The 14,715-nt window shown below is 35.7% G+C and overlaps 1 protein-coding gene across 1 annotated transcript; it reads left to right on the top strand.

Annotated features, from left to right (window-relative positions):
• Positions 1 to 434: 434 nt before the first annotated feature.
• On the top strand, positions 435 to 14,351 carry LOC149236955 (CBL-interacting protein kinase 32-like). The gene is made up of 5 exons (XM_089369088.1): positions 435 to 483; positions 12,918 to 13,063; positions 13,202 to 13,273; positions 13,799 to 13,852; positions 13,958 to 14,351. The coding sequence occupies exons 1-5, from the start codon at positions 435 to 437 to the stop codon at positions 14,096 to 14,098; spliced, it is 462 nt and encodes a 153-aa protein (XP_089225214.1). The 3' UTR covers positions 14,099 to 14,351.
• Positions 14,352 to 14,715: the final 364 nt, after the last annotated feature.

Consider the following 14,715-nt stretch of genomic DNA (forward strand, 5'->3'; position numbering starts at 1 on the left):
CTTTGTAAAAGATGGTTACAATTTCTCCGAGGGAACCATTAACAAGTCCGGTTGAAACCCAAAGGTTGGAAGTCAACATAACTTTTTCGCCATTGCATAGTAATACAATTCGCTCAAGTTGCTCGTCTTCAGAGGAAATACTGGAATATGTGTTGTCATCTTCAGCAATGGATCTTGTGATAAGAGTGTTTAGAGATTTCATCATTTTCTTATTATGGACCATTGTTTGAGCATTTGTTGGAAATAGATGCATGGAATCCTGGAATGAACATATTTCTTCTTCTGATAAAAAGGAATCTGTGCGTGACATGAGTACGTTGTAGTCGTTGATTGTTGGATTTGCATCTATAATGTTCTGGAGAATGTTCCTGAAAGTAACTTGTGCGATGTCATCGCCTTGTTGACGAAATATTGTGTCTAATGTGATGATTGCGATGAAGGTGTTCCACAGTGCGCTTCCGTGGCTTGTCCCTACATATAGAGGTATGTCATTGACGGGTGGTAGCTGACCGAGATCACCAACCAATATCATGGAACAGCCACCAAAAGGAGTGTTTCTTTGGTGGGGAAATGCTTCCCGAAGACGTTCATCAATATGTCTGAGAAGCTTTGGCCCAATGAAGCTCATTTCATCGATTAGTATGTATCTTATATGCCTGAGTTCTTCTTGGAATTTTGCAAGAGCATTACCTTCTAAGGGCATAAGATCCTTTAGAGGAAGGTGCAAAGCAGAATGGATTGTCGATGCTTGTATGTTGAAGGTAGCAACCCTTGTAGGGGCGAGGAGCATGATCGATGAAGGCTCTGAGCTTGCTAGGCCTATGAGCATATCTTTGATGCAATTAATAAGGAGGGATTTTCCTGTACCAGTAGTGCCTTGAATTATCATTCTGAGAGCGGGTAAATAATCCTTCCTAGAAAAATGACAAGAAATAATATTTAGAGTTTTTCTTTGCATTGGAGATAATGTAGTAAGGGTCGCCAAGATATGTTGATGTGTTTGAAGAATGCGGTGGATGGAGCGGCTATTCTCAATGAATTGTATTGCATTATTTTGTAGATCCAATGGGATAGTGGTATGATTCCAGTTATGGGTGTCATCAAAGCCACGAAGACCAAGCATGTCAAGGTCATTTATGAGAAGCTCATTTGTAGGGTGTAATTGGGAAAGTAATTCCCATTCATTTATTTCCATGGTGTCTGTTGGATTGGTTTCATCTATAGTTGAGGTATCATTTGTGACAGATTTTGGTTTACATTTAAAGAAATGAATGGTCGACTACATAATGTTAATGGCAATTTTTGCAGCGTATGGCAGGTTTCTTGTGCTCCAATGTCATGATCAACAAGGGTTTCTGCAAGAAATTTTCGAAATGTGGATGTTGCTGGGTCAGCAGTGGGTGAAGCCAGGACAATTCTACGTAGCATGTGGTGTAAGATTTCAGATTTTTTTCTGCTTTGGATGCATATTTGGCGATATATTTTTGTACAACGTGTATGGAGAGTACTGGTTGGCAGTCAACATTTGCACGCCAAATAGATAGGATGGTAGGGTTATGGCTATTGAGTCGATCGTCGTTGCGAGCAGATGTGTATGTTTTTTGGCCATTGCAATCAATGAATAAGGCCGATTTTGGATGTAATTCCCACGGTGCTTTATAAAGACATTGGAGTGCAGATCCATTTTTTCTTAGGCACGTGCTTTCTGAGCATTTTGTGTGATGTTCAACACAATTGACGAGTTGTTCATAGTCACTGAAAGGATTGGTTCTGAAGATTTGCGGTGTGGACAATAGACAAGGGTCTTTGGGATTTGTCCAAGCATTTGGTTGGTTTGAAGTCAAAGGAGCACGAGGGTTCCAAGCGGAAATATATTTGTCGAAGAACTGCCTTGTAATATCAACTGCTTCTGTGTCTTCCCAGTTGAGGTTTTCCATATCAGGTGCATTTTCTATCCAAAGGAAACCATGGATGTGCGCAGATCCCCTATGTTGCCATTCATACCTATCAAGTATGCGTTTTTGTAAGATAATTTTGCAATAGGTGAGGAATGTTGTTTAGAGTTCTTGGAGAAAAAAAAAATGCGGTAGAATGCATACCTGTACCAGTAATCTTTTGTATTCAAGTGTTTCTCTAAGATAATCTCACGAAATGCTGTGAATCTATGGTGCATATATAGTGATGTTAAATGTGGGTTAGAGATAATGTTATCATTTCTCCACTTTTTTTGTTTTGCAATATCAGAAGGAAGACACCCGGGCATGATTGCATGAAGATCGGGCCATTTTGTATCAGCTGCACTCAATGTGAAGAAGAACGTCGGGCAACCGAGTTGAGATATCATGTCTGTTAGTTCATTTTTAGCCTTGTGCCAATATGACCTTGTTCCACGTAAAGAGCTACCGAATCGCATGACTTGCTCTGCCAACTGCTCATCTGGAAATTGTTCTAAGCGGATGTTCAGATCTTGAATAGATATTGGAAAGTTATCTGTGATGTTCTTTTTCACAAAAATCGATGTTGTTGCTTGACTGTGATGCCGCATCATGAGATTATATATGTAATAACGAAAGCGTGGGTGCTTTCCAAATCCGTTATTGCAGCAACGTATGAGATGAAGTGCATATTCATGTAGCTGCACTGCTTTCATTCTTGGCTGATTCGGCATTGCAGCTCCTGTCGAGAAAAGGGCAGGGAAAGCCATAAAGAGTAGACCTTCTGTGTTGTATTCATTGACTGGCGATAAACCAATTGTTGGACACTCAATTGTAGTATCAGATTGGTGGTTGTAAGCATGCAAACAACGACAGATTTCTTGGATTTCTGTATTTGTATCAGGTATGATGGGGACGAACGATGATGTTTGGTCTACAAATGGGTCTGTGAAATCTTCGGTGAGCTCATGGGGTGGTTCAATTGGAAGGCAGACAGTGGTTTCTGTAGTATTGGAATGGTGAAGGGAGGAGGAGACATCGGTGGGGCTTGCTGGTAAGGATGCCAGTGCGTTGGTATCAATACGAACATTCTTATAGTATGGGTCATTCGCCAATTTGTATTCTAATGCAGCGAGAATGTGATGTCTACTGACAATGAAATCATAAGCCTTATGGTCATTACTATGACGCGTGACAATTAGGATGTCCAAGTGTTCAACACGTCGTGGAAACATGTTTGCGATTTTTGTAATGTCTTGAGGAAAACAAATTGTGTGGCCACTGTATTTATACTGGCCACCACGTGCATGTGTTACTTGAAGTATAGGGTTAACCCTAGCAATGAGCATTTCTTCTATCTGTGAAAGAGATGTAAGGGTAGCTGGTTGAGGACCAGGGTCCATGTTGTTTGATAATGAGAAGCGATGACCCTTTGTTTCAGAGACGCATCTGGAGCAGCAATACATGTGGTTGGAATTGCGGATATGTATTCCAGGATATGATTCAAGACAAATGGAGCATGGGCATTTAGGTGGAAGTTTATCAATCTTTGCACGAAAATCTCGATGTGCTTGATTAGTATAAACGTTGTTGAAAGCATGTGCGAAGGAGGGGTTAGGGCAATGAGTAATGGATGTATTTGTTTGAGAGGTTTGCTGAGAAGATAAAGAGTCTGATAATTGCAAGGGAGGATTGTTTTCAGGGTGGGCCATTTCAGACGAGGAAGGTTGGTTTTCCTTCTGTTTTTTGTGTTTTTGACATTCTCTGATGTCTTTTCTTGCTTGGTAAAGCTCACGACGCCGTGCATTTATTCGTTCTTTATTTGTTGCATAGTATCGTCGAGCACGTTCATTATTAGAAGAAGAAGACATTCGCAAAATTTATGGTACCTATAAGCAAGAGAGGGGAAAAGAAGAATGTTATTTGGAGACAACAACCATGCTACTGTATGAAAGCGAAAGAAGGGTAAAAAATGCAAGCGAAAGCGAAAGAAGGGAAAAAAATCCAAGTACCGAATAGTTTTATGTGAAATTTTTTATTTGAGTAATGTTTTTGAAACAACATATTAGTATTTTTTCTGTATACATGTAGGTAGTTTCATATGTAAAGCTGATAAAAGGAAAAAAAATGTGAATTTGTCTACTCACACAATGCTAGGTACAATGGAGAACAAATACTCATTTCAATGGTATATAAGAAAATTTCATAAGAATGCATGCCACATTATATCTTGTAAAGTTGTATTTATAAAATTGGACAATAGGAATTGCAAAAAAGCAAGGAATACATTTCGAAATATTTATCTACAATGTCGAGATGTGCTGGATTTCTCGAAGGATTTTGTTGCATTCTGTCGTGAAATGTAGCTTTTCTTCTTTTATGATAACGCATTTCAATCGTGGTACTTCTTTAAAAGTTTTTGTCTTCACCGATAGTGTGAAGATATGATTTGTCCATAGAGCTCTAGAGACAATTTCCTTGATCAAGTCTGGATCTGAAGATAATAAATAGAAGTCTTTGGCATTATTTCCAAGAATTGTAGATCTCGCATCTTCGAAAGCAACAGCTGAAGCCAATTCACAAGTGTGATCTTGTATGTCGATTTTCAATAAGTATCTGTAATCATAGTCGCTTACTTCAGAGTTGCATTTTGGACAGAACCACATCCCTGTATTTTGTGGAATAAGTTTTTTCATGCAATTTTTCCCACCAACGATCGACGAGCAAGAAATGTAGTAAAAACTATCCATCGCATTTTTTGTTATTGTGCCCTTTAATTGGAAAAATGTTGGTTTCTCTAAGGAATCCATACTGTAAATGTCAGCAATTGTTATTCTCTTTTGTTGGTGGCCAAAAGGAGATCTTGTTGTCAAAGATGTAGAAGCTGCAGTCGAACCTTCTTTTTTAAACCACGACTTTAGCGCATGGGCCTCTTCAATGTCAGGATCTACAAGAATAACGGATCTCGATGTAGTGCCGATATTTTTTCCATTAAATTCTCCAACACGCGCAGATTTGATTGCAATGATGGGGTTATTTCCTGTAGCACATAGGGAGGAGATTTCCTGTGACACGTCATTAAAATTATCTCCCCAAAAGATTGCATCTATGTCATACCCTGACATGTCTCGAAGCTGTATTGTTTGTTTATTGACTTCAGAGCCGTCTTTTCTACGTATAGTGCATACACTGGAAATGTCTGTCACAACACCAAGAATATCAAAAATGGAGTTGACGTTTGTTGTTCTGATATCATTAATTGATTTTATATTGAATCGCACTATTGGATTATGTTTTTTTCGTTGGAAACATGTTCTATGGTAGATGTTGCATTCAACAAAATTTCCCAGTCATTGTTCAAGTGGTTGTATTTCTTATTAGCCATTTTTACATTCCCTTTAGAGACAATGTAGACATTTTCATTTTGGATTTTGTCGAAAAAGTAATCTACGACATTGTTGAAACATGTAATATGTATTTCTCCACCCTCTGTATCGAACAGGTCAAAACCAAACACTTTACCGGGTCCGTATTGATTCTGAAACTGTCGAAGAGTTGTTTTCCTTTGGACGTATCCTTTTAGGCACCAATTTGAGTGGTAAGGGTTTAATGATTTGATGGGAATTTGAATTGGCAGAACGGACGGAGTTGGAGTAGTTGGAAGAGGGCAGTGTCTTTTTGATAAAGGTTGTGGGTCCGATGAGGATGGAGTGTTTTCATCAGATGTGATGGGGATATTCATAGTTTTTGGATTGCCAATTAAGGGTGCAAATGAAGTAGATATTTCAAAGTCTATTAGCTTTATAGACCTACACGACAATTGAGAGTCATAGGAATAATTGTTAGAAGCGGTTGTGGTATAAATAAAAAATGTTAAATTTGAAATAAGAAATTTATAACAAACTTACGTTGATGGACCGATAGCTGAGGTAGTCCAACTTTTAACATTTATAACAGAACCCTTTTGTAGCAAGCCTATTGCTACGAGATCATTGAAATCTTTTGGAAGCATGATGTGTTTCTTATGTGTTCCATCTGAAATTGCAGTACGATATCGTGGAGTTGAATTTTGCATTGATTGTATTGGTTCAAGTTCAACAATTTGTAGGTATGGTTGAATTTGAGTTGATCCAGATAACGTTGAGGAAATTGCATTTTCAGTAAGGTTTGTTGTCATTTTCTGGTGCAAAACAAAACACAAAATGTTGTTTTCTTCGCGTAAGATGTTTAAAATTCATTACATTCCTACAACATTACTTGAAAAAATATGAATTAAAGGGCAAAGGGAAAGAAGCATGTTCAATTTTTTTCTAAATGAGTGGGCATCCAAGCTTGTAAACATAATGAAGAAAGATATTTATTACAACAACTTTTATACGATCATTTTTTTTGAAGCATAGTTCCACTAGCAAAGAGGAAGAAGGAGAGGGAGAAACAAACGAAGTAGAAGGTTTGGGGGTAACTCTAGTATCATCTGGTTGCTGATTTGATTGCCCAAGAATCATGGTGTTTTGAACGACAGAGGTCGAGAAAAGCCATACCGGCGGGCGAATTGCAAGCCCTGGAAGGGACAATGTAGCCATATGAGGTACACCAACATCTCCCCTAGAGGAAAAGGGAGTAGGATTCCCCCAAAGAGAAAATCCTTGATTGGTGGACTCCATTTTCTCAACCTGAGACCAATGAGGGAGCAGTGATGTTATTCCGATTTGAATAAATTTTATGACGCTTTGACACAACTTGCTTTTTCAATTTTTAAGAGTCAAGGAAAAGATAAAGATGACTCTAGTCGCCTTCGATTTGGGTAACTCTAGTATCATCTAGTTGCTGAGTTGATTGTTCAAGAGTCACGGTGTTTTGAATGACAGAGGTCGAGAAAAGCCATACTGGCAGGCCAATTGCAAGCCCTGGAAGGGACAATGTAGCCATATGAGGTGCACCAACATCTCCCCTAGAGGAAAAGGGAGTAGGATTCCCCCAAGGGGAAATGCTTGATTGGTGGACTCCATTTTCTCACCCTAAAACCAACGAGGGAACAGTGAGGTTATTCCGATTTAAATAAATTTTATGATGCTTTGACACAATTTGCTTTTTCAATTTTTAAGAGTCGAGAAAAAGCTAAAGATGACTCTAGTCGCCTTCGATTTTTAATGAGCCTGAAGTGACAAGTGCTCAAATGGTCCTTTTCTTTTAAGGAGTCCGAAAAGAACGAAAGTGACTACTCTGGATATCTAGACAGGGGGATTACCAAACCAATCGCAAAACTGCAAAATACTTTTTATGGTACGGCAGTCAATCTTCTCGAATGTTGTGTTCAGTGCATTGCGATCGATAGGGCGGCAAACACGGCTTCCTAAGGATAAAGGATATAGCCTACTGTGGTCTTCCAATATATACTCGACGATATGTGGGAGCATAAGTCCGTACTGGCACTTGTCGTTTCAAAGAGGAGGAATCACCCAACCTACAATGAAAGTGACTTAAAAAGTTTACCTTTAAGGTTGATCACGTGATGTACATATACAATTCCTAAATATGCAATCTAAGATGATAAACAGACGTTTACTTTCTTTTTGCAGTGAAAATCCTAGCTACTAAGGAAAGAGAAGTGAAATTGTTTCAACATAGAGCAGAGAGAACACGCTAAGTCCTAAATCAATTTCCGCATGCATTCTAAATGTAAATGTACATGCATGTATTTGTTTTCCGCTTTCTTAATGTGTGGATGACAAAAAAAATGCCAAGTGGAATATAATATCAATACAGGGATATGACTATTCCAGAATTCTGACAGACATAAGCAAAGCTATTGAAGTTTTTAACTAAGATTTTCTAGAGTCTGTTCACTAGAAACAAGACAGTCACGATGGCACCACTTTGCATTAGTTTAACACAAAGGAATAAAGTTTAAATTACCAAGAAAGCATATTTATAACTAAATCATTTCAATCGGGAAATAATTTTGAATCAAATTTATAAGACTCTGTAGCTACTCAGTGGCTAATGTACAATTGATGGAAGAGGATTCTCTAGCATGGTCCATGGATGGAATAGAAATGAAGCAAAAACTTGGAAAGGAGATTAAGGTTGTTACCGGAGATGAAGCAATACAGAAAATGTCCAGAAATGTCCTTCAACGCTGAAAGTTGAATCACCCAATGACAAAACAGAGTAGGCCAAGGCAAAGTATCTGTATTTTAACATTACTGCGTGAGTAACCAACATACACTGCATAGTGTTATGCAAAGTAATAGTTTATGCGGGGAAAAAACCCAATATAATCCACACAAGCTAATCCTCACGAGGAAGGTTTTGCAGGGATTTAAAGGTTTTCTTATGTTATAAAATCCTAGACTAATGTGGGTGTCCTAACAAATAAAAATGTATACCATAATACCCACTTACTATTAAGCATCGTCTCCAAAGGAACTTGAACAATATGATAAAAGATTCATCTTTTACTTCTATAATATACATAATTTAAATATATGAAAAACACTTTATGCTTTCAAGCAAGTTGTTTTTTTCTCTGATTGTTAGCCCTTGGAACGAATGGAAAAATTAGTGAGACAATCAGGGGGGCGTCAAATCTCTCATTCGCAATGTAAGCACGATTGCAAAAATGCCAAAGCTGCAAAATGAGGCTCAGAGCAAAGAACAAATCCCAATGACTTCATCCAGTTCTCCAGTTAGTGATGCCAATTCACCAAAAGAACATCATTTCATTATTTTTTACATACTGGAACCCATTATTTTTGTTCCATACTCGAACCCATTATTGAAATGCAAAAAAATGGAATAATAAATCTATGAACATTCCATTCAAAGATTTGTCCCCTGCTTGATATCAATCACAAAGTTGCAGTAAACAATAGATTTAACATAAGAAGTGAAGAAATATAACAAGTTGATTCTTAGTCTCATAAGAAAATAATATATATGAGTGTGAGTGTGAGTGTGATTAATAAAATATATATTCAAAAGCAATCTTAAAGAATATTTACATTACAATTTAATTTTATCATAAATATTTAAATTTAAGAGCATTATCACTTTATATTATATAAATTCAAACATTTTCCTTTGTACATTATGTTATTTTAATTAAAAAAAATATATCATACATCATTGTACCATCAATAAATATAGTGCAGAACTTAAATAACATATTAAATATTTAAATTTGAAAATCATTTGAAAAATTAAATTAAACTAAACAACATTAATAAAGAAATCATTCAAAAACAAATTAAATTAAATATCATTAATAAAAAATCAAATATAACAAAATTTAGTTAAAATAAATTAAATGTATGAATATACAATTTAAAATACATTGAATTTAACCACAATACTAATGTAAAAAGAAGATGTAACATAAGTTATAAGATATAAATAAAAACCATATTTCTAAATGAAAAACATATTTGTAAAATATAAAAATATAATTGAAATTCATTTAGAGAAATCCAATAATCTAAAAATTTAAATGTACCATATCTTATAAGACATAAATAAAAAATATATTTCTAAATGAAAAATATATTTGTAAAATTTAAAAATATAATTGGAGGGCCCATCCAAAACTGATTCTGAGAGGCATAGGTTAAGTCAACTATATTTTTAATTGAGAAAGAAAACTCACAGACATATAAATGTAAAAGTAAGAAACCAATTTAAATAAAACCACAAACTTTCACAGAGATAAACTAAATCAATGAATAAATGTAATAATTGAAAGGAGTGAAATACAAATTGGAACAATAAAATTACAATAATAAATTAAGCCCAACTAAAAAAATTAGTAAAAACCACTCTCATAAAACTAAATCATTACAGTGTTAAATATATTAACATAACTAAAACTGAAATGAAAGGATTAGGTTTCCATGAAGAGCAAAGCTTAGAGGATGGATACAAACTACATCTATGACAAAGTAAAGGCAGGTGGCTTTGAGATATTTAACATAAAATACTGAAAATATTAATTGAAAATACCCTATACCTTATTCTTGTTGTGGTTTGACATTCTAGTTATTAGAAGGTTGGAAAAAAATAATTATTAAATAAAATCAAATTATTCTTCTATGTATTTATGGAATTCTCCAATTTATGTATTTTCTTCTCCTAGTCCAGCTCCAAGAACAATGTTTACTATTTTATTAATTTATAAATATTCTAAATTACTTGACAATTAAAAATTAAGGAATAGTATAATCTATAGAATCAAAATCCTGAGAACACCCTTCAAAAAACATGAAAGAAAAGTCAGTATGCCAAAAGATTTGATTTATACTTAAATTTTAGATGTGAAGAATTATTCATTATTGTTACTGAGATTGACTCATAATTTCTTCCATACCTAGTTATTATTGAGAACACCTCTTTGCAAATCACTGGCTATTATTTTCTAAATAGTTAGGAATATCTAGTTGAAATTTGCGGAGTATAAAATTCCACGGTTGATCCTTGGAAACTTACGAAATACTCAGGAATATTACAAGATTGGGGTGTGTTTTGAGAGTAAAGCTCAGAGGAAATAGAACTGTAATTGTAATTGTATGGCTCTGCTTCACACGATGCAACATAAAACACTGGAACGGATCCCCTGAATACTTTGGAGAGGAATATTTGCTCAGAGGAAATAGAATTGTAATTGTAATTGAAGCCCATGGAGGTTTGTATTGCTCTGCTTCATACGATGCAACATAAAACAATGAAACGGATCGAGCGAATAATTTTAATTCAATGAGATTATAACGGCTGAAATGAATTAAGAAGAAACTGTAGAGCCGAGGAAACTAGAAGGAAAATGGAATAATAAAATTGAGATGAATGGACTGGGTTTTGCTTTGAGAGTAATGGAGGTTTCTTTAATTCAACTATTTTAATTCAAGAAACATAAACTTAGTATCATTCACGATGAAAGAAACTACATAGAAAGAACAGAACAGAGCAGGATTAAAGATCGAAAACTACATAGAAAGAAAGAGCGGACTAAGAAGAGAAAGAAAAGAATGAAATCCAGAGAGAATTTAAAAACATTATCATCAAGCTAGTCCGGTTAAAAATTCTATTTCAATCTATGCAAACAAAAGCAATCACGGTTCCAGGAAGGTTCCCAGATAGTTGAGGCATTGGCCTTGTATCAGGACATAAGAATACAACGTGGATCTAAAAGTGAACAGAGACAAAGAACTATGCAGCAAGATCAAAGAAGAAAAGTAAGTACCTTGGTCTGGGGTTGATCTTAATGTCTGTGATTCGATTACTGCAAGACATGCTGCTTTTTCTTTTCGTACTACCCTTTATGAAATTTGGGTTTGTTTAAGTGTGTCGTAGGGGATTCTTATAAGCTGGATATTCTGCAGCAGATGGAGAATATAGTGTCACATTGCCAGAATTATCCTTTGGCATTAGGGCCCATGTTGTTTATGTTTCTGTGTTAAAAATTTAACAGGATATGAAACAAATCTAGGTCCCGCCCCCTGCCGTTGGGCTCCTTTAGTACTGAGGTATACCTCCATTTCATGTTGGGTAAGACCATGTTCTGCATGTGGATTGATATTCCGATACTCTAAAATTGAAATGACTCCATGGAATAGCAAACTTTTCCAAACAAAAACTTTTCTAAACAGGGCCTTTCTAAACGTTGGTTGAACAAGAAAACAAAATTTTGAATTCTTTGGAATTCATTATTGAGGATAAATATAATACTTATGGAATAATGACATGGGGTGCAAATTGAGATTCTGATCATTGGTTTTAATGGTAAAATGCAGGTTATAGCCAGCAAGAAGAAGGTTTATCTAGTCATGGAATATGTAACAGGGGGGTGACCTGTCTGACAAAATTGTGAGTTGTTATCATGGCTGAGGTCCTCTCATTTTGTGTGCTGCAACTAATTTCAGACCAACAAAGTTCACTGGTCGTTTTTGTTTGTACATAAGTAATGTAATTTCTGTAAGTGAGTGGTGTCTTTTACTAACATAGTTTGGTTGTGGTGTGATTATGCTGGTTGCTCAGCCTTTCCCTCTCTTCGCACAAAAAATTTCAAAAGAGTTCTCACTAGCAGTATTCTACAACATGCCTTTCACATTATGCCCATCTAAATTGCCCATCCCCGAGTCAGATTTGCCTAAACTCTCTGCATTTTAGAGTTATTTCTATGACATAAATACCTTTCTATTTTGTCAACTGAGTGACAGTGTTGTTAGACATAGTTGTTTATTGTTATCATATGGCATTTTAGAGATGATAAGTTTAAATGCTCTATCTTGGACTATTCAGTCAACCATTTTTGGAATCCAGCTATATAATTGTTGGTGATATCACAATTTTTTGTTGCTTAAATTACATTTTTGAATGCATAAATATATTCAACACCCTGAAAACTCCTTGAACACTCAAATTGCATAGACTCAACAAATTTGTGCATCTTGGAATTATTTCTATGACATTCTCTATTTTTTTTGTTGCTTAAATTACATTTTTGAATGCATAAATATATTCAACACCCTGAAAACTCCTTGAACACTCAAATTGCAAAGACTCAACAAATTTGTGCATCTTGGAATTATTTCTATGACATAAATATTTCTCTATTTTGTCAACTGACAGTGTTGTTAGACATAGTTGTTTATTGTTATCATATGAATTTCAGAAAAGATGAGTCTAAATTACATTTTGGAATAAATAAATGGATTCAGCAACATGAAAAATCTCTGGAACATTCAAATTGCACAGATTCAAAAATTCAAATCTACAATTCCAACAATTTTCTGAATAGATTTCCGCCAAAATCTAACTGGAAAATTCAAATCTACAATTCCAACAATTTTCTGAATAGATTTCCGCCAAAATCTAACTGGAAATTATTCCAGTGAAAGTTCTAAAATTAGAACATTTAGACTACACTTTTAGGAAAGTTGAGATACATAAACTTGACCACCTTATAGAAATAATATTATGGTTAATATGGAGATCAAAAATCTCATTATGATTTGCTGGCTTTTGTACAGGCTTATCTTCAGAAAATAACTGAAGAAGAGGCCAGGAAATATTTTCATCAGCTTATAGATGCTGTAGATTATTGTCATGGTAGAAATGTATACCACAGAGACCTCAAGGTATGCAGTTTGACTTTCAATATTTATGAAAATTGCTCTTTGTATATGAACCCAATGAGAGCTTATGTAATTTTAGTTGATAATGCTCTGTGCTAAGATACGATTTAATGTTAAATTGGTTTCGAATTTGGTGAGCAGCCTCAAAACCTACTCCTGGATGGGAAAGCCAATCTGAAGGTGTCTGATTTTGGACTGAGTATCTTGCACCAGGTATTGTATTTGCATAATGCTTTTGTACCGACCATGAGTTCTTAAAGGTTTAACGTTTCAAAATCACAGTCACCTATTTAAACTACCGGAAACCCTGTTCACCCACCTAAACTACCTGTAACTAAAAAACACAGAGAATAGTATGCTTATCACATGGGGCAAAAGAGCGACCAGTTGATATGCAACTCAAAACTTCAATTCAGATTTAGATAGAAAAATTCGGTCCAGGCATAAAAGCAACATCAGCGGGTCTCTGTTTATCTTTTATGGAAGGGATGCCCTAGGCATTCATCCTATTATTACTCGTACTGGAGATTGATTTGATTTCATTTCATTTCTGTCTGCTCAGTTCAGAATGGATTCTGAGAGCTGTGGTTAGGAAAGGCATCAACTTAACATTTGATCACAAACCCATTTCCAAAATTCTGACAAGGAATTTTTAAAATTAATAATGTAATCATATCCCCTTTTCTTATTTCAACTGCTGTTAGATCCTAATGTTGTGTCTATACACACTTTGTGCAGACAGATCCTATACTTTCTACATATTGTGGCTCCCCAAATTATATTGCCCCTGAGGTATACAAATCAAACTCTTCATCTAGGATTTGTTAGAGATAGTATGGGAATTACACCACAGGTCTTTTTCCTTTATCAATCTAGCATATTGGTTATGGTTGGCAGGTAATTGTTAGTCAGAAGTACGATGGAAGGGCAGCAGACATTTGGTCTTGTGGGGTCATTCTCTTTGAACTTCTTGCAGGTTTCTGTCCCTTTGAAGGTTCTAATCAAATTGAACAATATCGTAAGGTATACTCAAAATGACTTTCAACTTTATGGTGAACCTCAAAAATTCTGTTGCAAAACTCTTGAGTGTGTCAAATAGAAAAAAAATAGGGAACCCTGAAATTTCTGTTGCCCGTAAGGGGAAACTGGTAACAGTCCTGGCTCTCTGTCTCAGATTTAAATTACATTGCAGAAAATAAATAGTCATAGTAGATCTTATACAGAGAATTTGGACCTATTGGACCTACAGAATATGACACTGACATTGTTAGTGATGCCAGTATCAAAGAGAAATGATTATGTTTCATGATTATTTAGCAAATGCAATGCTCTAAGCACGATAATGACGAACCCGTAACTACGAAACACACATCCAACCGAATTATCACACTTTCAGTTCTAACTCAACAACTGTGAGTTGGGTTACCTTCAACTTTCAGCAGGGCACGAGTCGTTGAAGCGCTGAACCGCTTGCTGGGCTGTTTTGGTGGATCTCGTTCTGAGCAAGGATACCCTTATTGACTGCCTTTAACTATCAGCGGTCATGAGAATCAGGGCATCTATGTTCATATTAGATCAACCAAAACAACCCACCAAGCGGTTGAGCTCTTCAGAGACCCAGGATTCACTGGAGATCTGGCAAGCGCGATCGTTGT

Source organism: Pinus tabuliformis, chromosome 8, assembly GCF_031772625.1.
Source record: "Pinus tabuliformis cultivar Carrire ecotype Pingquan chromosome 8, CPIR1, whole genome shotgun sequence".
In the NCBI taxonomy this organism is placed as follows: Eukaryota; Viridiplantae; Streptophyta; class Pinopsida; order Pinales; family Pinaceae; genus Pinus; species Pinus tabuliformis.

Coding starts and splice junctions, on each gene's coding strand:
- LOC149236955 (XM_089369088.1), top strand. CDS start 435: ATGAAGGTGTTCCACAGTGCGCTTCCGTGGCTTGTCCCTACATATAGA. Junction 484..12,917: donor GCTTGTCCCTACATATAGAG/GTATGTCATTGA, acceptor GTTAATATGGAG/ATCAAAAATCTCATTATGAT. Junction 13,853..13,957: donor CAAATTATATTGCCCCTGAG/GTATACAAATCA, acceptor TATGGTTGGCAG/GTAATTGTTAGTCAGAAGTA.